The 26,502-nt window shown below is 32.5% G+C and overlaps 1 protein-coding gene across 1 annotated transcript in view; it reads right to left on the bottom strand.

Moving 5' to 3' along the window:
- Positions 1-1,467: 1,467 nt before the first annotated feature.
- Tace (ADAM 17-like protease Tace) overlaps positions 1,468-26,502 on the bottom strand; it is a 100,901-nt gene continuing 75,866 nt past the window's right edge. Inside the window, exons 18-20 of the mRNA XM_085809821.1 lie at positions 22,402-22,490; positions 19,241-19,297; positions 1,468-6,104 (exon numbers count right to left, since the gene is read on the bottom strand). Coding sequence (XP_085665947.1) covers positions 5,772-6,104; positions 19,241-19,297; positions 22,402-22,490 — 479 coding nt within the window. The 3' untranslated portion in view covers positions 1,468-5,771. The remainder of the gene's footprint in view (positions 6,105-19,240; positions 19,298-22,401; positions 22,491-26,502) is intronic.

A 26,502-nucleotide genomic window follows, 5' to 3' on the forward strand; every position in this document is an offset into this window, starting at 1 on the left:
CAAAATCAAGTGCAGGGAAAATCAGAGCGAGGGCCTGAAGCTCCTTTATGCTCCGAGCTAAACTCAGAATCACGTGGACTAAGCCACATCCACATCCTGAGCCTGGAAACTGGTACACAGACCTGAAACGGTCTTTAACCAGGCAGCTACGTACCCTTGAAAGGGATTCCAAATTTAGAAGTACTCCAGAAGCATTCGCTTCTATTGGAGAGTGGCGCCATCCTTTGGCACCGGTGAAAAATAGGCATAAGATCTCGATTTAGGCTTAGCTTCTTCATAGGTGTCGCCATCTGTTGGTTGGTCTGCGTAAGAATTTAGTTTTCATCTTCAGCGAATTGTAAGGCTATTTTTACTGCTTGGAATGCTATTGCGAGTTTTTCAGTGTTTGATTTTGCTTTCAGATTTTGCTTCCCAAATTGTGTTTTAATATTTTTTGCGATGGCAGTCATGTCCTGAATGAATTTAAATATTTTTGGATTTGAAAAGACTTCTGTTAGAGGGTTATCATCTTCTGTTGAAATTTTTTGTCCTTTTAGGATTGCACTGTATGAGATATTTCTTGGAGTTTCTTTATTAGTTGTTTAATTTTTTGAAAGGGCTGGAAAGTCTAAGTTTTGGAATTTCTTGAGGTTTTTCTGTTGATTTAGTTTGGAATCTCTTTTTATACATAGGACATCCACGATAGGACGAGACGTGCTCGCCTTGGCAAAAATAGCAAGTAGGTTTGTCATCATTTTTTAATGTACAGGTATTTGTACGATGATTCTTTGAACATTTGCAACAGATATCTTTTTTAAAACAGTTATTTTGTGAGTGTCCATAATTTTGACATTTGTAGCATTGGACTGGTCTTCTGTTTTTGGGGGAGTATTTTGGACTAAGCCAAAGCGATGCGAGATACTTATACCTGAAGTAGATATGACGTCATCTCACGGCAGCCAATCAGCTGTTAGCACGACTCAGCTTTCCAGATGACGTAACATCGAGTTCGTTTTTGCATCTTAATTAGGCTGGAACAGTCCGTTCTTAATACAAACAGTGGCAGTGGAAAAGATGTAAAAGTAATTGTTTTATCCCTTTAAAATAAGAACTAAACCTTATGTTAATGTTAGAATTATTTGAAGGAGGAGAGATGATGCAGAAAAAGGGTTACAATAGGTCATATTTTCAACAACATTTGTGCAAAGTTTTATCTCATAGGTTTATGAAGTATACACAGCAACTTCCCCTCATCTTGACTAGAAAACACCTACAAATCTGCATTTTCTGCCAAATGAGCTGCAATTTTTATTAAAGATTTTAATTTAGGTTTTCGTTACTTTATATGTTGCAAAATATATTTCTGAACTGAATCTTGATGCTAATATCTTGAAACAACTTGTGTTAACATTTTAAACACATGAACTTCTTAAGAAATATTTATAACATTATATAAAATCTTTAAATAAAACGAAAACATTTTAAAAATGTAAAAATTCTTGTTTATTATACATTAATATATTAAAGCTCAAATATATTTCTTCAAATACTACAGAAAGATATATAACATCAAAACAAACATTTTTCACATTAAACAGGATTTTAAACTGCAACATTTAAAATATTCTTATATCAGCACAGAGTTTTAATTTTGTTCTTTTGCTGAGGAAATGTACAGTAATCATTACAGAACACATGTTGCAAAAGACAGTCAATCAACAAAAATACTTTTATGCACATGGATCTCATGAACTTCAGAGCATCAACAAATACAGACATATTAAAATACAAGTTACTCAGCAGAAAACAGAGCATTTAAAAGTGCGTGAGTTATTATATATATATACATTTTTATTTATTTAAAAATATCTACTATAGTGCACAATCCACTGCATTAAAGCAAGTGGTTAATGAATACAACCACTATGAGTACAAAATAATATTGCTGCCACACAACACTGAATTAAGACCAACATGGCCTGTGCTGCACTTTTTAGCATGAAGCTAACCAACAAAATGAATTTGCTAATATATTTCTTTTGCAGAAGAAAAACATTTATTTTGCACAAATTTATTATGGACTTTTCCTGCAAAATTTTTGAAGTTGGTGAAAGCAATCAAAGTCAGTCAGCTTTGAGAGGAGAGCATAAAATAAGCTAATATAGCATAAGCAAATAATTTAGACAGTAATACTACAGAGAATTATATTTTCCTTATATAGATATCTCATAATTTCTATAACATTAAAAAAATTCACTTTCTCTTGTCCTTCCTTTTTACAAGATCTTTTGCTTGAAGTCACAATGAAACTATATTAATAATAATATGTCATTATAAACCTGCTCACATGCAGGCTGACAATTCAATGCTTGAAAACAGATTACTGACCAGAATACATTAGTGTACATTTTTAAAGTAAATATACATTCAAAAAATATGTCATACATAAAACTAATTATTATATGATTACTAATTATTAACTTTCATTTCTCCATAGACATTACTCTGAAGTAAATTCATCATCTCTTGCTATTCTGAATAACAACAGTTTATTTAGATAATTAAGCAATTTGTTATGCTTAATAATGTTCAGAGTACGGGTATTCTCAGAAGCATTTAATCTTAAAGATGTGCTATTTACATTGATGAACTGGTTGTCAGCAATTCTTACTAATAGTTTTCTAGATATTGATTCAATATACTGAGTTTCTGTGCTTGTATCTTTGCTGCACATTGAATAGTGTACACACCTGAAGTATCTGTTGTGATGACTGATTTTAACAATTTCCAGCTGGATGAGGCTTGGGTAATGCAAGTTTATAATCAAATCTATTAAACACAGAACTGGTGTCCAGGGTGACTGGGTGGAAAGGAAAAGTTCCAATGAGTTTACTTTTATTTGGTTTTGTATAACTTAAACTTTACTTTGTAAATTACTGCAGCAGCATTTCTATTGATTTTTATTGTCAACTTTTTTCACAAAACTTTGAAGACATGTATTGCTTTCTGCAATTTTCAGTATGCATTATTAACATTTTCATAAAATCCTGGTGCAGCACAGAAATCTTAGGCACATTTCAAGTAAAAATTAAAAGCAGCTGCTTTATACAAATGAAATGAAATATTTGAACAGGATTATTTTTGGGCTGCTAGTTGATGTGTGATAAATCGTAGTCCATATTTTATTTATTAAGTAAAATTGAAGGATAATAATTTACAATCCAAAGTTCTAGTTTGAATTTTAGAACAGAATTACTTTGCAGTGCATTTTTTGCAAATACTCTAGTAGCAGGTATATTATAGTTATCTCAATATGAAGAATAATCTAACAGTAAAACTGGAGGGGGGAATTGATACTTAAAATTTCCAAATATATTCAAAGTCTGCAGAATTTTTTTTTTGAAAACTCCTAAAATCTTTTTATATTTCAAAATAATTGCAATTATTCATATTGTTATATGATTACTAAACTATTACACCATCTATTTGTAACTGCTGTTAGTTGCTTAGTATTATCAGGCACCACAGTTCATAGTTTAAATTATATGGCAGCATTAATTTTAATAAAATTCCAAACTCTAGAGTGGGCTTTTTATCAGTACTACTGGAGATATAATAGAATTTGAAGCTACAGGCTGGTGTACAATTTATCAGACGCTAGCAAAACAGGGATTGGCATATTCAAACTGCATCATTACGAATTTCACCAAATGTTTAACTTAAAAAAAATATAATCATATATCAAATACATTTGAGTTAAGAGGACCATGTGCCCCAAATTGTGGGGCAATGCCTCATTTCAATGCAATGTCTCGCTTCAGAACACATATATGAAAACATTCCATATTCTTCAAACATTCTTGGATTTGACAAATATATAACTAACATCAATTTTTTACAGTCACTCAATACAGTCATGAAAATGCTTTTGTGGGATTAGAAATACATTTATCAAATGTGCTTTTTACACAGCTTCAGGGAACCTGCAAGGTGTTATGCTCAAAATTTAATACAAGAAACTTTTAGCTATTACCTAAGTTGGACTAATTGGTGCAGGACAGTTAAAATCTTTAACAAGTGATCCATATTAAAACACAGTGAATTTTGATATTTGGAGAGTAAGATAAACTATTATTCTTCTCTAGTGCCTCGTATTAAATCAAAATACATTTTGAATAATTATGAAACTTCATTTGAACTCATATCTAAAATGGGTATCTTTTTTACCTTATGAAAAATCTCAACACCTCATTTACCTGAAAACAGAAAATATCAACATACAATATTTTTCAATATTAGAAGTAGCCTAAGCCTAATTTCCAAGATATCATTATGCCATATTCCTAGAATTTCATAATACTCATAGATCAAGACTCCAGAGAAGAATTAACAACACTTAATAAATCAGTCATCAGTTCTCAAAATACAAATTCGCTCAGTAAATCAAACTTAAGATTCCGAGCATGAAATAATAATAATAATAATAATAATAAAAAATTACAGACACCAAGTAAAGCTCCAATAACCCTAATTTAGTTTAATAATGTTTTGTCCCACACTGGGTTGGGAAAAACCCGGTTACTTTGGCCTTATTCTTAAGGGCAAATTCAAAATGTTTTACATATATTTTGCATTTAAATTTTTGATTCCTGTTCCTTTTTTCATTTAATGATCTTTCTAACAGTCATAAATTTGCATAATATAAGGAATTAAGTATTTCCCACTTCAATTTACCTCAGTTTGATTATCAGTTTTTTTCATTAAATGTTTTTACTTTGAAGAATTATGTAGACCATGACAATGACAATGAAAACTATACAAACTTTTGTTCAAATGCAATGAAAGAATTTGTTATGAAAGAAATAAAAGAATAACACCTATGAATTCTAAAGTTAGTGAAGTATTTCATTTACTTTCAGCTTAAGTAGCTTAAATATTTTAAATGAAAATATTTATTAGTAATTACTTTAAGTAAAAGATACAGAAGTGTCCACTGTCAAAGAATTACAAAAATATTAAACTAAAGCCTCTCACACATGACAGTTTTGTGCTGAATTTAAAATGAAAAGTATGAATACATTTTGAGACACAAACTTGCACAACTTCTAGCACTCAGCCTGCATCACAAATTGATTCCTTTCATTCAGTGATTTCGTTGCACAGTGATTCCTTTCATTCAAAATCAATAATAAACTAGGAACAACATGGGTAACTTTTAAATTTCAATGAAAATGTTAAATCACATTTGCAGAGTTCACCCACAATAAAAAAGAAGCATACATTACATATTTATTATCTTATGGCACTATTTAAAAAGATACTGGCCTAACTAGCTCTAGAATGTACAATCTCATAAGAATCTACATTATATCAGCAATTACGTTAACATCATATAAAACCTTTAACTAGTAGTAAACACATTAAAGTTAAATGCCTCACAGTAATACAGAAAGATATTATCTTTTCACAATGCTCATGTGAATTAAGAGTTTGCATACAAATCAAATGAATAAACAATTTGTACATAGAGCTTATAAAAGAATTTTAAGTAGAAAACAGCCCCTACCAACATTTATCTAGTAACATTTTAAATTCAATTGCTAGTTACTTTGTGTTTCAAAGAAATTAAAATCAATATCACAGAGAAAAAGTGGTGTGTAGATAGGTAATACTGCAAATTCATTACTCACTCAAGAAAACAGCCTTTTTATGTGCTTCATACTGAGCACTCAATTTTTGGCTTGTACCTGAGCTATTCTTGCAGCAGCCCTATCTACACACTGTCTCATGTGTCACAATGCTGTAAAGGCTTCTGTGACTACACTGGGTGGTCTAGGACGAGGAGAATGAGAGTCTTCAGCTCCATGTGTACTCCTTATATGTGGGAAATGTCTCTGTCGAGTATAATACTCAGAATCTGAATGAGCATAATGATGCTGAGGTGAAGGCTCTGGTCTGTATGTTGCTCTCGGAAAAAGACGATCATTGTGATCACCATAATAGCGGTAACATTCTTTGGAAGGTTGAGAATTACGAGCTGATGTTTCAGGTCGAAAGCGATTTTGCCGTTTAATATGAATCACACGAGTTCCTTTTTCAGTTGGTAATCTAAATGGCTTAGTGCTCTGTAAAAGAAAAAACATGCTTTAATGAGCTAAATATTAAAACGTTAGCAAATGAACTTGAGTATTTAAAGTCATATTCAGAAGTAAATTACATTCCAGAAGCTTTAAAATATTACAGTAATTGTGATTATATTTAAAATTTGCACAGTAATAAATCTGTCCCCAAAGAAATGAAAAGAAAATTTAAACCTATTTGACATATCTCACAGATATTCAATTACTATTCTTTTTTAATACAACTATTAAAACAACTGCATTTGACGTAAAATCCAATTCGGGGAAATACATGATATTTCCACTGCCAAAGAAATATTTTAATACATGAAATATTTTTAATTCAATTAATTAAATCAAATTCTAATCATATTCCTTAATAATGTGTTGGCAATTCTCTATCTAAATTGCATCCCTGTTCCTAATTTTTTGGCGAAGTTCTTTCTTTGTTATAAATTTATATTAACCTCCTGGCACCCGTCAGATCACCAAACTCATAAATCTGTCATATTACATAAAGTCCTTAAGAACACTCCTGATGAGAAGATAGCGTCACCTCGTGATCTCAATTAATACCGCTGATTGGAGGAGCACCATGACACACACATATTTATCTATAAATAGGGCCTCTTCTCGATGGACAGGAGGAACACTTGGGAGATGGATGCTAAAATAAACATATCACTTTATATTCCAAAATTTGTCTCATTCCTGTTGCCCTGGCAGCAAAACACCAATAATGTATGAGAATCTACATTTCAGAAAACCAGTAGGATATCACCTTCAAAGGGATTATCTAAAAAAGAAGATACCCCAAGGACTATATGGATAAAATGTTATGCACTTTAGAAGAATATGCCAGTGTTCTATGTTCCTAGATTTTTCTCCAGGCATTCTCGCTTCCGGAGAATCATCCTTCTGTTACCTATATGTTCCGGTATTCTCCAGATTTTTTTACGTCCAGATAATCATCCTTCTGCCACTTGTGATGCGTGATCTGTGTTTACATCGAAAGTTCGTCTTTCATCAAATGTAATCTTGCCGTTGACCTAGTTTTGAGGCTGGGAATCTTCCTCGCTATGTTTGCGCCATTCAAAGTGTCGCTCTTGAGAGCTGTGTGGTTGTGTGTAGATTGATCGTGTTTTATGGAAATCTAATCAAGAGTGCACAAATATGTGTATTTTCGTGTCGATTTCATCACTCGTTTTCTAGTGAAACCGAAACAATTAGTAAAAAGACTGGTGATGCAAATGATATTATCATTATTGAAGTACAATTACCGATTTAACAACTGTGTTTCATTTTGAAAATTTTAAAATATATTAATTTGGTATTTAAAGGATATATTTTGGGTTTAATATTGTTTTGGAAAAATTTAAAGAGTATTATTTTGATTTAGTTTTATTTATGAAAGTACTATTAAGGGAATAATGGCTAATGAAAATATCTCTGATCCTGATGATTCATTAAGGGCAGCCAGTGCTGAACCTGAAACAAGTATAATTCCATTTGATGCACAGAATGATATGAATATAAATTCATATTCAATATTTAAGAGGTGATGCACTTAGCGTATATGTCAAAAACTGCCATCAAATTACTAAATATGTGGAACAAGTCAAAATTTTAAAAGAAAATTTTTCGACCCCACTTTAACTACGTTTGGTGATTTTGCCAATTTCAAGTACAATAACAAAGAGGACATAACACAATATTTTTGCAAAAAATTATATATTGGAAAAAAATTAAATGATCTTGGAGGGTCTGACGGATGGCCTTCCTATAGAATCAAAATCCTTAATGATGATCAACGCTCCCTCTGACCCCATCTCTTGGCTTACTTAGGCCCATAAGCTTATTAAGATTCGAGAAAATCAAGAAATCAAAAATTCCTCCCCCAGATTTTTTACTCCGATTGTGGACAACCCCCAAGATTGCAATGAATTTGTAGGCAACAATTATTATTGGTCATAATAACTACAACTACTTCTACTAGATAATGACTACTACTTTCACTTCACCTTTAGTTTCAGTTTAGTTTCTAAGGTTGTCATGCCATAAAATCAGTAAGGAGTTAGTGAGGGCTACAAAGAATAAAAAAGATGTTATATATGGAAAATATTGATTCTTGCTTTTTGATTTTTGTTATTTAAATTATTATAAAAAGAACTTAGCAAGCAACCACATACTTGGTGACCTCGGAATTATTGATAAAGATGTCAGAAAGTGAAGAATCGGTGATTAAAGAAGAAATAGCACGGGTAAGTGTTAAAATACCTCCCTTTCGGGCTGAAAAGAAAGAGATATGGTTTTATCAAGTAGAAGCACAGTTTTCTATTTGTGGAATAACTGCCGAGGAAACTAAATTCAACTACTTAGTATCGCAATTGGAAGCAAAATTTGTTGAAAGTTTATGGGATATTATAAGTGACAATAGCAAAACCAAATATACTGCTGCTAAAGAACGTCTCTTGAACACTTTTAAAGAAAGTGAAAATAAACGTTTACAGAGACTGCTAACAGGCATAGACTTGGGAGACAGTAAACCTAGTCAACTTTTACAAAAAATGTGAAATCTTGCTACCGATGACATTTCGGATAAAGTTCTTAAAACACTATTTCTGCAGAAAATGCCAGATGCTGTGTGCAATATTTTAATCGTTAGTGATGAAGATATCGAAAAACTAGCTCTGATGGCGGATCGTATCATCGAAATGCAACCAAAACAAGAACTATACTGTGCCAGCAGTATTGTTCTCCAGGAACAGATGCTATTGCTGAATTACGACAACAAATTGCAGCTTTGGATAATAAATTCGAAAAACTAACTGTCACAAGAAATTCGCGTTCTCGCTCAAGAAATAGCAGTCGATCATCTAATAATCGAAGTAAATCTCGGAGCCATTATAACCCTAATGGCAAGTACTGTTATTTCCACTTTCGTTTTCGAGAAAAGTGTTTTCCTGATAGATGCAAACCCCCCTGTGCATGGAAAAACAGCTCCCCGGAAAACGAAAATCAGCAGTAGAATTAGCGGCAGACTCTGCTGCTGTAAATAAAGAATATTGCCGTAAATTCCGCTTATTTATAACGGACAAAAAAACAGGTTTACATTTTCTGGTTGACGGTGAAGCAGAGGTAAGCCTTATTCCTCGTACTTCTAAACACAAACTTATTAGCGACTATAAATTATATGCTGCAAATAATACAGAAATTGATACTTTTGGTACAGAAGTTTTAATTCTTGATCTTGGTTTACGCCGAGAATTTCAATTCCCATTTATTGTAGCAAAAATTAGTAAACCCATATTAGGTGCAGATTTTTTAAATAAGTTCAATTTATTGATTGATATAAAGCATAAAAGGCTAATTGATGGTGTGACGAACCTTGCAGTTTATGGTGACATCGCACCCATCTCTATTCATGAAACTGTAAATACAACGGGCAGCTTATGTAAATATTCTGATTTATTTGCTATGTATCCTAGTATAACAAAACCAAATTTTCTTATTTCTACTGTAAAGCATAATGTGAAACATCATATTATAACTAAAGGACAACCTGTAAGTTGTAAAGCAAGACCATTAGACTCTAAACGGTTGGAAATAGCTAAAGGAGAATTCAAATATATGCTGGACAATAACATCATTAGTCCGTCCAGTTCAAAATGGGCAAGTCCCCTATACATAGTGACAAAGAAAGACGGTTCTTTCCGCCCACGTGGGGATTACAGAAGACTGAATGATTTAACTGTACCTGATCGTTATCCCATTCCTCGAATTCAAGATTTTCAACATATTTTAACTCATAAAACTATATTTTCTAAAATTGATCTCTTTAAAGTGTATTTTCACATTCCAGTAGCAGATGAAGATAAAGAAAAAACTGCTATTATCACACCTTTTGGTCTTTACCAATTCAATGTCATGAGTTTTGGTCTCAAAAATGCCCCCCGCGACCTTTCAGAGGTTCATCAATGAAGTTTTTTATGGCCTAGACTTTGTGTTTCCATATTTGGATGATGTGTTGATTGCCTCTTCTTGCGAGGAAGAACATCGTTTACATCTTAAAACAATTTTCCAGCGTTTAGATAAATATGGTCTCCGAATTAATATTAGCAAATCAGTTTTGGGAGTACCTGTAACAGACTTTTTGGGCTATCAAATATCTGCTGAAGGTTCAAAACCTCTACCTGAAAAAATTAAAGCTATCACAGAATATCCGTTTCCAGAAACTATACACCAACTTCGTTCCTTCTTAGGACTGATCAATTTCTATCGTAATTACATTAAAAATGCCGCAGAAACTCAAGCTCCTCTCCATGAACTTTTGAAAGGATCTACAAAAAAAAAGATCGATGTAAAATACTATGGACCAATGAAACCAGAAAAAGTTTTGAAAAATGTAAACAAGATATTGCTCAAGTAGCGTTGATGGCCTACCCCAGTTTGGATTACCCTCTGGCACTTCTCACAGATGCATCCGATTTGGCTATTGGGTCAGTTATTCAACAAAAAGAACCAAATGGATGGAAACCTATTGCATTTTTTTCAAAAAAGCTTAATGATGCCCAGAAAAATTAGAGCGCTTACAATTGCAAGCTTTTGGGTATATATTTATCCATTAAACACTTTAAACATTTACTTGAAGGCCGCGATTTTACTATTTATACGGATCATAAGCCCTTAACGTTTGCTTTTAAGCAGAATCATAACAAAGCATCTCCCAGACAACTCAGACAGTTACAATATATCTCACAATTCTCTACTAACCTATGCCATATTAGTGGTCAAAACAATGTGGTTGCAGACAGCCTATCTAGGATTGAGGACATTGACTCACCTGTTGTTGATTTTGACCTGATAGCAGATGCACAAATTAATGATGATGGACTGCAACAGTTGAAATTACATTCCAAATCATTGCATATTAAACAGCACCAATTACCACCAGGAAAACTCTTATATTGGATACCTCTACTTCTAATATCAGACCATTCATACCTCAAACTTTTCGGATGAAAATACTTAATGCAATTCATGGTTTAGCTCACCCTGGAATCCGAAGTACTGTAAAAGAGATTACTAAAAGATTCATTTGGCCGGATATAAAAAAAGATGTTAAACAGTGGGCTCAAACTTGTATCGATTGTCAGAAAAATAAAGTAACTAAACATACAAAATCAGAATATTCTCAATATCAAGCACCAGACGAAAGATTTAGTGTTGTGCACATTGATTTAATTGGGCCTTATTCACCTTCTAATGGATACACTTATTGTTTGACGTGTATTGATCGGTTTACCTCTTGGATGGAAGTGGTACCGTTATCAAATATCACAGCAGAAAATATAGCAAGAGCCTTTTATGAACATTGGATAACACGATTTGGTGTACCTTCTTGTGTTATTACTGACAGAGGAACTCCATTCATTTCGGAACTGTTTCGAAATTTGGCTTCGCTATGTGGAGTAAAAGTAAACCATACAACTTCTTACCATCCTCAGAATAATGGGAAAATTGAACTTCTACACCGTACTTTAAAAGCAGCTATTAGATGTCATAATTCTCTTCATTGGACAGAAACATTACCAACAGTTCTTATGGGTTTGCGAGCTGCTCTACATGAGGACTGTAAGTATACAATAGCTGAAATGGTTTATGGCAAAACTATTAAATTACTTGGCAAATTCTTTGAAGAATCAAACATGCCAATATCTAATAATTTTGTAAGTAATCTTCGAAATCAGATGGCCCTTTTAAAGCCCCATCAATCCAAATCCAAATGTAAACAAAAGATTTTCATCCCAAAAGATTTGTACACATGCTCGCACGTGTTTCTGCGGGTTGACAGAGTAAAAAATCCTTTGAAGCCCCCATATGAAGGACCCTTTTTGGTACTGCAAAGAACCCCGAAATATTTTCTTCTATCAATTAAAAATAAACAAGTTAGTATCTCTGTGGATAGGTTAAAACCAGCTTATATGTTACAACCTAATGAACTTTTGTCTCCAACTTCAAAAAGTGATCATACATCTGTGCCAAGTAAGCAAACATTAGTGCCAAGTCAGCAACTAGAACAACCTAAAAAATTAACACGATGTGGAAGACAAGTAAAACTTCCAGTTCGTTTCAATGATGTTATTGACTCTTCTTGAACTTATAACTCTTTCATATTAATTTAAAACTTAATTATGTTTTTTTTTTGTGTACATAATTTCAATTTATATATTTGTATCAGTGTTATTTGTATAGATATTTGTATCTTCTCTCCCACCATGTTTTCAGAGTAACGTAACTTTGTTACTGGTAGGGGAGTGATGTAGGCAACAATTATTATTGGTCATAATAACTACAACTACTTCTACTAGATAATGACTACTACTTTCACTTCACCTTTAGTTTCAGTTTAGTTTCTAAGGTTGTCATGCCATAAAATCAGTAAGGAGTTAGCGAGGCTACAAAGAATAAAAAAGATGTTATATATGGAAAATATTAATTCTTGCTTTTTGATTTTTGTTATTTAAATTATTATAAAAAGAACTTAGCAAGCAACCACAAATTTAATAGAAGTAGAATTTCAGCTGCAAGCTATGAAACTACTGTGAGACAAGATTCTTCTAGACCCAACAATTTCCAACATTTTCAGAGACCCAGTAATTTTTATAATCAGTTCAGTGGTCCCCGATTTACAAGCCATCACAATTATAGTTCTCAAAATAGATTGCCATTGCCACCCAGTCTCTGTCGACTTTGCACTCGGAACGGAATCTCAAATGCTTTTCAATGGTTTCAGGTTTATCCTTTCAGAGGGGAGAGATTTGATACACCTAATGTTACACCCTCTGCAATGGAACCAACCCCAGAAAACTCTCACAGTATTTGACTATTAAAGGTGTCAGGATATTTGTCCAACAAAAAACGTCTAAAGTGTATTGTGGACAGTGGTGCCACCATATCAATAATTTCTTCTAAAACAGCTAGACAATTACATTTAAAAGTACAAAGAGTCAGATCATGTTCAGTAACCCAAACTAAGGGACAAATAATCTTCAACAAAATATGTTGGATACAAATGAAAATCGGACAGATTACTAGCCCAATTACCTTGTTTGTTCTTGATAATTTGAATTATATAATTTAAGGACTTAATGAATGCAAATTATTTGAGTTGAATATTGATTGTACTAATTTAAAAATTAAACAGAGATCTATTGTACTTAATTATGACAGTCATGTTGACAACCGACCCATATCTTTACACCTCCAACTTCAGGGTGGACTCTCTACAATAAATGTTTATCCATGTGTTAATAATGATGATAATGTAAGAAATTTTCCAACCAGTAAATCTCTGACTACAAATCCAAAAGAATCAGTTTCTCAGTTTAACATTTATGCGAAAAGTGCTGTTTCTAATAATGTCGATAATAAAGAGTATAACTTAGAAAAACTGTTAAATGATTATTCATCTGTGTTTTCTAAAAATAAGTATGATGTAGGAAAAATTAATATTGAACCTCAACGAATTAATTTAACTTCTGATTTGCCCATATCATTAAGACCTCATAGAACTTTCCCTATGGAAGAAGAGGCAATTAAGACCCAAATTGATCAATTATTACAAACAGGTATAATTGAAGAAAGTTGTAGCCCATATTCGTTGCCCATGACTTTAGTACTTAAACGTGACACTTTGACTTGTATTGACACTTTGTTAGACATATTAAGTAAAGCAAAAGTATTTTCTACAATTGATTTGAGATCTGGTTTCAGGCATATCCCTATTCACCTAACAGATATTGAGAAATTAGCTTCTTGCACGAATTTTGGCTTATTCGAATGGTTAAGACTCCCTTTTGGTTTCAAAAAATGCTCCTGCAATTTTTAACAGAACAATTAAATGAATATTAACAACAAATAAAATTAATTTTGCTTGCAGTTACTTTGATGATATAATCACTTACTCTTCCTCTGAGAAGGAACATTTAAAACATTTAAAATTTTTATTTGAGGTATTTAAAGAGGAGCATATTAAACTGAATCAAAACAAATGTGCGTTCACCAGAGATCAAATCACTTTTCTTGCCTATGAAATAAAAAATGGTAGAATAATTGCCGCTAACAATAACATCGAAGTTATTAAGAAACTTTAAAACCCCAGTAACACCACAGAGTTACAAAGAGTTTTGGGAAGTGTGAATGTCCATCACAGATTCATTTCGAATTATGCAACAATTGGAGCTCCATTAAATAGACTGTTGAAAAAAGATGCCAAGTGGGAATGGGATGACTAATGTCAAAAAACTTTTGATGAATTGAAAAGAATACTGATTTCCAAACCTGTTTTACAATTGTATGATTCTAGTAGGCCTTGTCATATTTTTGTAGACGCTTCTCAAACTGCTGTTGGAGCTCTTTTGAAACAACCAGAAGAAAATGATGTCCTTCTTTCTGTATCATATCATTCCCAAACTTTAAGAAAACTGACCGTGCGCCCCTTGTTTGGCTAAAAAATGTTAAAAATTTAAAAGGTAGACTCTTCCATTGGTAACTCAAACTAAGTATGATCAATTATGAAGTAAAATAACAAAATAGCTCTACAAATATTAAAGCTGACATGCTTTCTAGACATCCTGTTTCACAGCATCTCCAACATCGTGTACATTTACTTGATAGCAATGAAATAATCCAACAACAAAAAAACTGATAATATCTGTGGAAAAAATTACCAAGAGATAAATGATATGATGGAAATTAAGAAAAAATTTTTTTATAAAATTGTAGTACCTAAATCTTTATGATTAAAATTGAGAAAAACCCATGAAAATTTTTGTCACCCAGTAGTTCAAATTATGCTTAATCACACCTCAATATAATTGGCCTCATATTGTATAATAATTTTTAATGATATTTTTAATTCAGTTAATTCAATTAAATTCTAATCATAATCCTTAACAATGTGTTAGCGATTCTCTATCTAAATTGAATCCCTGTTCCTAATTTTTTGGCGAAGTCCTTTCTTTCTTATAAATTATATTAACCTCTTGGCACCTGCCAGATTGCCAAACTCATAAATCTGTCATATTACATATAGTCCTTAAGAACACTCCTGATGAGAAGATAGTGTTACCTCAGGATCTCAATACCGCTGATTGGAGGAGCACCATGACACACACATATTTATCTATAAATAGGGTTTCTCCTCGATGGACAGGAGGAATGCTTGAGAGATGCATGCTAAAATAAATGTATCACTTTATATTCCAAAATTTGTCTCATTTCTGTTGCCCCGGCTGCACAACACTAATAATGTATGAAAATTTACATTTCATACGTATATATGGTTTTCTTATGAAAAACATCATTTGGGGAATAGCAAACTTCAATAAAAATTTTAAGCCATTTTGATTAGACCTTCAGGAAATTCTGCAGTATAATATTTGCTTTTTAGAGGCCATTAATCACAATGGTTAAATCACAAAACATGCTATATTTAAAATATTGAACATTTCACAGCATTTGGATACTAAGTTAGTCACAGACAAATGTCTATTCAACTTGAATTAGTGTCTATGAGTTTAGGCAAATTAAAAATTGCAGTACTATGAATTTGCAAACATACGTGTGGCAATAAAATGAAACAAGAACTGAAGGACTATTTGCAAAAAGAATGAATTATCTCTGATATAAAAAATTAACTTTATAATAAAGTTAATAAGTAACTTTTTAGTTATTTATTAGTCAGAACCAGAACTATTATGACAATCTGAAATAAAAACTTTTAGAAAATTGTTTTGTAATCACTTTTTAACAAACAAATGGATTTGGAGAACTAAGGTGATTTCACCTTTCACCAAAATTTCTGAAGAGTCTGGAAAAAGGTGAACTTTTCCCCAGACACTTCAGAAATTTTGTCTTGATACTGATCAGTAAATTTATATGAATATATCTGCTATTATATGAAATCCTCAAAACAAAATGCAGAGACTCTGCTAACTTTTGAAATTATTCTCACTAACTGATTTGATAAAGTTACCATTTAATATTTTACATAAACGCTGAATAAATCTGCAAATATCACACATTTTCCTCTATATTTTTGAATTTTTGCTTCAAAAGATGGATTAATTTTCATATCTAAATTACTTTTTTATTAGAATTTATGCAAAAAGTACACTGGAAATAGATAAAAATATATTTCAAAATTCAAACTAGAACTTTTGAACGTTTTGACAGACTTACAGATCACGAGGAAAAAATTTAATGCAGAGTGATATAAATTTGATTTCAGATTTCAAGAATTTTAAAAACATGCTAATAAATAAATAAATTAAAAATTACTAGTTTAGAATATAATGTATTAAATCCCATCCTCTTACATGAAAATCTTCATTTCATACAACTGTACTGATTACATTGCTACAATCTCACTGACTGATAAATTGTCAGTACCACATCACAATCACGAACTTATATTTTTTACTATTTATGCCAATTATACATTATGTGAAAAGAAAGAGATGATAGTCTATGAGATAAATATACAGTCAAAAGTCTTTAATTCGGACTCGTCGGGACTTCGTCGATTCTGGATTATTAATTTTTCCGGATTGTAGATCATCAGTTTAAATCTGGTAAGAAGGCATGCAGAAATTATAAAATTAAAAATATTAAACCGTAATTTATGAAATAAAGAGCAATTATGATCTAAAGGGTATCAAAATTTACAAAAAAAAAAAAAAAAAAAAAAAAAAAGCTTAATATTTATTTGTTTACTTTATTAAACATTTCTTTCAACGCCCGCATGCATAAAGCATACATTACGCACAGTCAAAATTAGAAAATTGCAACCAGAAAACTATTTGATGTGTACTTGTGATATTTATAATGACGAGGAATTTGATTTAAATCATATCAAAGACGGAATACATCGAAATGAAATACTACATTTACTAAGGAATTATAAGCTGAATAAAATAAAAACATCTGCCCTGAAGATAAGGATAGTGCTGACAGATCAACTTCCAGTTCATTGCGCGGCGCGACGTCCCCCCCCCCCGCAGAGTAGCGTGAAATTCATAAACAGATTTCGGAATGGTTAGAGAAACAAAGGATATGCCTTTATCCATTTTTTGCAGCAATTCCACTTTTTGTTTGATGAACAATGAAACATACTTTTGCTTTGTAGATACTTTCGCTTTCGAAACATACTTTCGCTCTGGCAGCTCCAGCATCGGAAATTATATTTGACATAATCGAAAGTTCAAGCTTACTTTTATAAAATTGCTCTAAGTCTCCAAAAAATAATAAGCTGGATCCAATTCGAAGATTAAGAACAACGCAATCTGAAACATTAACTGAAATAGATAATTTTAGCTTAGCTTATACCGTCCGTTATACATTAAACGCCCATGCGTAAATGTATTATGCGCATGCGTAAAAGTATTACGCGCGTACGTTGACGCATGCGCAGAAAGTTTGTAGCTTTGAGGTCCGAATTATAGATCATTCTGGATTATGGGTGTCCGCATTAATGACTTTTGACTGTATATGAATGCAGAACTCATTTTGTCTCAAAACCAAGGATATACCAAAATTTTAAATTGTGATGCTCATAAAAGCGGTGATTCTGTACCCTTGGTTTCAGTACGGCAAAAACATAAGTTTCAATTTTGAAAAAGTAGAATGTAAGATTTATTTAATTATATGCTAATTATTTATATTACTGCTTCACTATGCACAAAATTTTCTTCACCATTAAAATACAGTAGATTCACAGCCACACTTTTTTATTGTTACCATAAATTTGAATTTATGAAATTCACTATTTTCTTCTGCATACTTTGCTATATATTTGGTGATAGAATTACTACCCTACCTATGAGTGATAAATTTAGATGAATTGCACCAAGCTTGGAAGTGATACTATTTTTAGAGGTAGGAGCTAATTTCTTTGGACAATGAGTCTTTGATGGAGCTATAGTGCTCACCACAAGCATATATCATTTTAATAATATGTTCCCACAAATTTGCTTAATCTGGGCTAAATGATGACTCACATTAATATAAAAATACTGTTAGATAGAAACAGTAAATGCAGCAAACATGAAATGGAATTATCCTGTTAAAACATACAGGTTGTCCTACATATCTGTAATACTTTCTGCAGATGTTATTTGATATTTCACTGTATTCGGTTTCAGATTTACACATGAAAACATCAAAACAAAGACATGGCGGATAGCTACTAAATGCCTATTCAAAATGATGGAATTTTGGAATTTCTTTTCTCAAATCCTGTTAATAATCAGACTTTTCCCCCTTATAATGCAGTTTTGCATTACATGCACTTATATTTGATTTTTTTCAGTTTGTACCAATGTATGTATTGTATGAATATGGATTGTAATTTTATCATGAAAAAGAATGGCATGCTTATGGGGCGATACTGAGGAAAGCAGTGAAATTTCATGGCCTGGATGTAATCAGTATTTCAAGGAAGAATGCTACCAGATATCAAGCAGTAATGCAAGCACTAGCATGCAACTATATAAGTATTACACTGGCATTTTTAAAAACTAAGATTTAACATTTTGTCAGTACCATGGTAAAATATGAATCTGGAAAACTACTGTTTCCAGAAAGCAAAATACTAAAAAGAAAATCGAAATGAAAATAAACAGCAAAAGATGTAAATTCATGGTATTGATGTGCTCTGACAATTAATAAATCGATGAAATACTGGCAATGGTATCAATACTGGATTTAACTACTGCTAAAAACTTCATCGAAGTGTCATCAGCATTTTGATTCAATATACATAGTACCTACACAGTCCATCACTTTGTAACACACTTTTGAATTTAGAAAAAGGGCCATTGAATAACAGAATTATTCAAAGGTACTAAGAGACAATGAAAGGTGGCAGCTGGGAAACATGTATCAAAATATTCATTTCTTAATATCTTAGGTGAGAAATCTAAAGGGGGGGGGGAAAAGAAGAGACAGCTTATGAAGTCTGATCTTTTGAGAAATTTCACACACTGTGTTTAGTAGCAAACAGAGTTATAGTTTAGTTCACTTGCATATTTACATATTCTTAAAACGAAAGATGCACAAAGTAATGAAATTTGTTTAACCTCTCTTTTTGTCTTCCCTCTTATAACTCTATCATATTCTTCTCTTCGCTTGCGGTCCTAGAAAACAACATAATTTCTGCTTAGAGCATGGAAATTTCACAGCAACAGAGAAAAATGTTTTAATGAAAGCCTTTTTACAGGTATAGCTAGATTTGAAAAATTAAAGAGTATGCATATTATTCCACCCACTTACAGAACATGGGTAGAAATACTACAGTACATGGTAAATTTGAACATTTTAAATTCTGATAATTTGTAATGACAGTCTGAGTTTCTTTAACCCTTTGCGGCTCAGTGTTCCACTACATGGAACACCCAAACTGAATCGCTTCTGAAACCTTTAAATTCAACCGTATATAGATAAAAATGCCTTTATCATATACTTTGAACTTTTCTTTTTAAACAGTAGATAGCAGCATATCACAAGGATACACAGAATTTTCATTTATTATGTGTTATTAAAATCCACTTTTTTTCAAGTAATTTTCTCTATTTTTTTAATGATATAAAAAATTTTATTTGGAAAAAAAATTAGGCATAATTTTGCTGGCTGTACTCCAAATTTTTGTTCTATATTTTTTTTTAATCTTTCATACAAAAACCATACGCAGAATCATTGAATGAAACCAGGTGTTCCATTAGCAGGAACACTGCGCCTTTAGCAATCTCAAGCTGTTAGGAATCAGAACATCTGTGCTTAGGAGAGAACATCTGTTGTTTACGTTTTCTGTTTCCGTTGTTTTGGGGGGGATGAATTTAAACAAACCAGTATTGAGGGGTGAGGTGTGTTTTGTGTTATGAAAGCCCTAATATTGGCATCTCGAATTTTTGGGAGTAGTGTTTAGGTGGGAATTTTATTAGTAGCTTGACTCATCTTTACACCTGCCCGACACTCTGACACTTGCGCGAATTTTTTGCTGTCGCATTTTAGTCTCATTTCCATTTATTTTCAATAATTGTATAGATATTTTTCATGTATATATATATTATAGGTTTCTAATTCAGAAGTCAAACAACAAAAATCAGCGTTATACCTACAAAATTTTCACAGGACTAGTTTCGATGGTTTTACCGAACCATCATCTTCAGCTGCAAAACCGCAAATGAACAAGATAGGAAATAATGATTAGATAAGATAAGAAAGCCTGAACAAGAATAAGCAAGTGGCGCCATCTGTTGGCGAAACCAGAACTAAAACATAATTTCTCTAAAAGCCGAAGGCAAATTTGGATTGGAATTAGGATCGTTAACTAGAACAGAAAGATTTTTATGAATGTGAAATGCCTCTAGAAAATCCAGTTCTCCAATGGAAGATGTTTTTTTCCCTTCTTTCCATCAATTAGCTATAAAGTTGCACATATTTTGCAGAAATTTAACTTTCGGGTTGTTTATTCTCCCATCAATAAAATTCCAACTTCTATACTCAAGGACCCCATTCCGGATATGAATTCCTGGGGTATTTATAGGATTCCTTGCCAGTGTGGTTTAATTTACATTGGCCAAACTAAGAGAGCCTTAAAATTTCGCGTCAAAGAACATGAGGCATATGTTAGAAAAAAGGAAACACAGAAGTCTTCTGTTGCTCAACATTGTTGGTCCGAAAATCACACTTTCAATTTTTCTGCTACCAAAATTATTCAAAAAACATCTTCCATTGGAGAACTGGATTTTCTAGAGGCATTTCACATTCATAAAAATCTTTCTGTTCTAGTTAACGATCCTAATTCCAATCCAAATTTGCCTTCGGCTTTTAGAGAAATTATGTTTTAGTTCTGGTTTCGCCAACAGATGGCACCACTTGCTTATTCTTGTCCAGGCTTTCTTATCTTATCTAATCATTATTTCCTATCTTGTTCATTTGCGGTTTTGCAGCTGAAGATGATGGTTCGGTAAAACCATCGAAACTAGTCCTGTGAAAATTTTGTAGGTATAACGCTGATTTTTGTTGTTTGACTTCTGAATTAGTATTTATTCAGCGTGTTATTGTGTCTTAATTATATTATAGGTTTATTTTTCTTTATTGTTAACATTAATCGTAGTTAATTTTCTTATTATTAATTTTCCATAAATGGCACAGAGAGGTCTAACTCTTTCCGAAAATTTGTAAATATTTTTGTATATAGGACTTATGTATATAGATATTTATCTCATTTATCCGTATATATTCAAGAATATTGTGTATATCCAGGAAACCATGTATACAGCCATAATACATAGTGTTTGTTTTCTTTCTTATACAAACGCTTCTACTCATTTTCGTGCTTCACTGCAATGCTCACTGAGTGGCACTTTTAAAAGCTCTGGCGGCACAGTGTTCCACCTCATGGAACACCCACTGAATTAAAATGGTAAGTGCAATTTTTACAAAATTTTACCTGTATACTCCTTTAGGACTAAATAGACTGCATACAACTTTTTTGTTGAAATTCCGACGTTAACATATAGTGCGCCGCAAAGGGTTAAAGCAAAAGTAAGTTTAGGCTCGCACATTTTATTTACACAGTTAATACAGCATTTAACAATAAGAACTATTAAGTAAATTGCTTTTATTCTTTAACTGTATTTCTCACGTGTAAAACTCAAAATGCATTACAAAGAGTCAGAATGCTAGAGCGATGTTGCCCCATACTGGCAACATCAACTATTCATAACAAGATATGATCCATATAACATTTAATGGCTATGAAAGCATAGGTGAACATTCATAATAAATGGGAGTAAACAAAAAATCCACAGAAATACTCTAGCAAGAAGTTCTCAACAGGGGAAAATTTCATAACTTTAGGCAGTGGGAATGCAGTGAGCCTTTTATTTATCTGTTAAGTATTTAGTTTTAGTTTATGAATATGAAATACAACTTTTATTCAAGTTTTAGTATTTATCAACATTTTCTAAAACTTTTCATTTAGTTTATAAAACAAGTTAAAAAATAGTCTAAATTTAAGTGATTTATTGTATGTATTTTTCGAGTTTTGGAATAGAGAGAGGGAATCGTCTAGTAATTGTGAAATGGGTGCATGGGGCTAAAAAAGTTGAGAACCACTGCTTTAGCAATATGTAAACATTAATACACTTAAAAAAGGGGGGATAACAAAACTTTAAGAATCATGCACAATTTTAAAATCTTTAATACGATATTGAGTTTTATTTATAATACTTACAACATAGCTGATAAGACAACTACAAGGAATCCAAACCACAAGAGAAACTAGGACCACTGTTCCAACAATGTTGTCATTTAGAAATTTCACTAAAAAAAAAATGCTTGTAATACTATTTGCAATAAAAAAATTGCTCTTTAATCCAAACAATTTTATTGAATTAATTATATAAAATGCATACTTGTGTTCAAAATTAGGGGAATTTAAAAAGGTACTATTCGGTTTTGAGGGCCGTAAAAAATCGCCAATCTACTGTTGATGCCAGTGCTGCCAAAAATAATTGTGGCAAATCTAACACAAGGAAGGAAGTATAATAGTAAATAATTATCAAAGATTGATGTTTTAATTTAGATCAAAAGTTAATTCCATATAATACATTTTTATTATTATAATTTATCTAAAAAAAGGCTAAAAATGACTGAATGGAAGCATAAGAGTAAATAACTATTTCAGATCATTATTATAATTTATATAAAAATTGCTAGACATAACTGAATGGATGCCTGCATCGCTATTTCGCTACCGAGTTATCGCTAAGGCATAATTTCATCTCGTTGGTTGTTCAAACATAATTTTCTATAATGAATGATGCCTTTTCTTTAAAAAAAAATTCTCGATAAAGTGCAGAATTGCTCACTTATTTGTTTGCCGCTTTTTACAACGGTAAAAACAATTGGATTTTTGTCCATTTTCTTTTACTTTTTAAGTGAAAATAGGTCGATGTGTACATAGATATAGTCAGGAGTGTGCACAGTGCTATCTTTGTACAATTTTAGGTTTTTTTTTTTTTAAATTGAAAATAGGTCGATGTGTTCACGGATACTGAGTATGTGCAATTCTTAAAAACGCGTCAAGCAGTGGGTGGTTCTGCACTTTACCCAAAATTCTATTGCCGACTTCTCGTCATGGGCAATTCGCAAATTGTTAAATCCATAGAGGATATCAAGAAAGGATTTAAAAATTAAACTAGTATTTCAAAGGCGTCTTAAGAAATAAAGAACTATATAAACTTATGCAATCTGAAATCAGCGTGTACGCTAGATTTGGCGCTTTTGTGCATACATTTTCGCTGCAAATTTTTTACGTTCCTCCAAAACAGAATAGTACCTTTAAAAATTATGTCTATTTTTACAAAACATACTGAACCAAAGATACTAATTATGCCAATATTCAGAGTCAAATATGTAAGTACACATGTTTGTGACTGTGGAGATGTGACTCTGTAGGATATAAGCACATGAGGTTTTCAGCAATTGTGTGCTCCTACTCCTTCCGGACATTCAGTTTTCCTCCCAGAGTTGGGTAAATTTTAAAAGGTATCGGGTAAAATGAGTAGCCACAAATGTATGGATTATCTGCAAATTGGAGGCAGGAGAATTGGAAGCACAGGTGGCTACAGAACTTAATTTAATGCCCAATGTTGTCTGCTGTTTACGGAAGCAGTTTCAGGATAGTGGGTATCTTGAAGATTTGGACAAGGTCGACCAAGATCCCAACAACGAATGAAGATCATTATTTGGTACTTTCAGCATGACAATACATGACCACTACAGCATCACAGCTCTCACATGAGCCATATGCTGTCACTGGAACCTAAGTTTTACAGTGTACAGTTGCTCGAAAACGTCATGAGATACGGCTGTACACCAAAAGACCCATTTTATTTGTGTCACATTTACTACAGCACACAACAGATAGCATGGTACATACAACAGAGCCTTGGACCATACTTCAGTGGAGCACCGTGTGTTTTACAGATGAGACAAAATTCAGCCTTTACAATGATGCTCAGCATACATACATGCACCTGAAGAAAACTTGGAAAACAACATTATCCTTCCCTCATTAGCAAAAAGGCAGGCATTATGTGGATAGCTGCACACCCTTATATGTGTTTCACAAAAGCTTCCTGACAGCCATGAGGTGTAGAGACAAGATCTTACAGCCCTATGTTTGACCTTTCAAGGGCACTGCTCGTCTTGGGTTCCTGTTAATGGATGACAACGCTCTTTCACTGTTGATTACCTGGAAAGAGCAGATATTCTCCGAAGGGATTGTCTGGTTAGATCTCCTGACCTAACACTAAATAACATGTCAGGGGTACTCTTGGGAAAGCAATTTCATCTTGCAATCCCCTATAATGAATGATGCCTTTTCTTTAAAAAAATTCTCGATAAAGTGCAGAATTGCCCACTTATTTGTTTGCCGCTTTTTACGACAGTAAAAACAATTGGATTTTTGTCCATTTTCTTTTACTTTTTAAGTGAAAATAGGTCGATGTGTACATAGATAAAGTCAAGAGTATGCACAGTGCCATCTTTGTGCAATTTTAGGTTTTTTTTTAAAATTGAAAATAGGTCGATGTGTGCATGGATACTGAGTATGTGCAATTCTTCTGGAGAACCATTCTGGAGTTGAAAACCGCCTTGCTGCAGGAGTGAGATCGACTGCCACAGAGACTTCTTTCTCAACTGCCCCCTGTCCAGTATGCCATCACTCTGATCGATTTATCTGGACATCAGAGGGGAACAAACAACTTATTTCTAGTTCAATATCAAAATGTACACTTTGAACATCCCTGCACTATGAGCTTTATTGAAAATCATAGTTCATAAAATGATTTTTGAATGATACATATCTTTCTCTGCTACAAATGTATATTTATACCAAATTTTTATTAAAATCTATATTAGATTTTCAGAAATTGGATATAATGTGCAAATTCTCATAATTTTGCACACAAATGTATATTTCTTAATCAGAATAAAAGTTACCAAAATGGATAAAAACTAAAGATATATTTAAAATGACTAATCACAGATAATCTAGCACAGTATACTAGTTATCCAGAACATGCTTATCATTTTGAACTCATTTGAGAGATTTTAGTTGAAAGGTTGAAATTAGAATATGGCCAGTTATTTGATACATGATGAGTAAATGCAGTTACTAATGGAAGCAGAGAATGAAAATCAATTTACAAAGTAAACAAAGTTTAAAAGCAATTTATTTTCATATAGGGTTATCCATAATTCACTGAAAGATTTAAATATTCATATCAAATACCCTATGCAATGTATCATATCATTCTTATGTTAACTAAAGTAGCTATTCTTTAAGACTTTTTTTTAATAAAAAGCTTGTGAACATAGCAGCTGCAGTTTATGGATAAGAGATACAGAGCAGTATGCAGTTCAATAAATACAAGCAATCAATTTGCAATTTAAAAAAGGTCACCTGTTTTGATTGTGCAGCAATGATTTTAATCAAAATAACAGAGGCAATCCCTGTTTCCAAAACAGCATCAAGAAGTGGCATGCAAAGTTTTAGGATGAAGGCTGTCTATGCACAGCTCATTAGTGCAAGTCAGAAAGATCAAGTCAAGAAACTATGAGTTGTGATAACACATTATGGGTACATGACTGCATGTTTAGAGATTGCTATCTGCAGCACTCAATAATGTTGATAACTTAAAAAGACCGACAGTTCTACTGAGAGGCCTCACCAGTGGTGAGTTCAGTTAAAGCCACTGAATATTGGGAGGTCGACCTAGATTAGATCCCAGGCAAATGGGCTGACTGCATGGCCAGTTTTCACAGTTTTCTCCATGTGTAGCATTGGAAAAATGTAAAATCAGTTTTGTTTAAAAAGTCTTCCATGAAGGCATCCCTTTTCTTATGTGGATAGCCCTCATGTGATTTGCCATATTCAAGTAAAACTTAAATTTCAATTATAGGAGCTGAAGAGAAACAGAATTTGTTATCTGTATAAAGTCCTTTTACTGCTGAACTGCATAATTTGCTTTAACACTTTTATTCCACAAGTAGTGGCAAACTCAACAGTCTCTTTGATTGTTATCTGCCTATTCAAAAGTCCATTTAGTGCCAGGTTACAGTTTTGATGAGATGCTGTTATGCATACAAAATCTTAACTTATGACAATACCAATTTTTTAAAAAATTCTTTACACATTATGCACAGAAACCTGTTGTCACGGAACTTCAGTTTTGGGTTGGCCAGTTGAAATTGCTCACTATATTCTTCACTCTGCTGATGGCCCTTCATCTTATTACCTAATTAAAACTTTTCCATCTGTTTTATG

The sequence above is a fragment of the Stegodyphus dumicola genome, chromosome X2 (genome assembly GCF_044657685.1).
Source record: "Stegodyphus dumicola isolate Sdum_Otavi_A_Nest chromosome X2, ASM4465768v1".
Classification (NCBI taxonomy): domain Eukaryota; kingdom Metazoa; phylum Arthropoda; class Arachnida; order Araneae; family Eresidae; genus Stegodyphus; species Stegodyphus dumicola.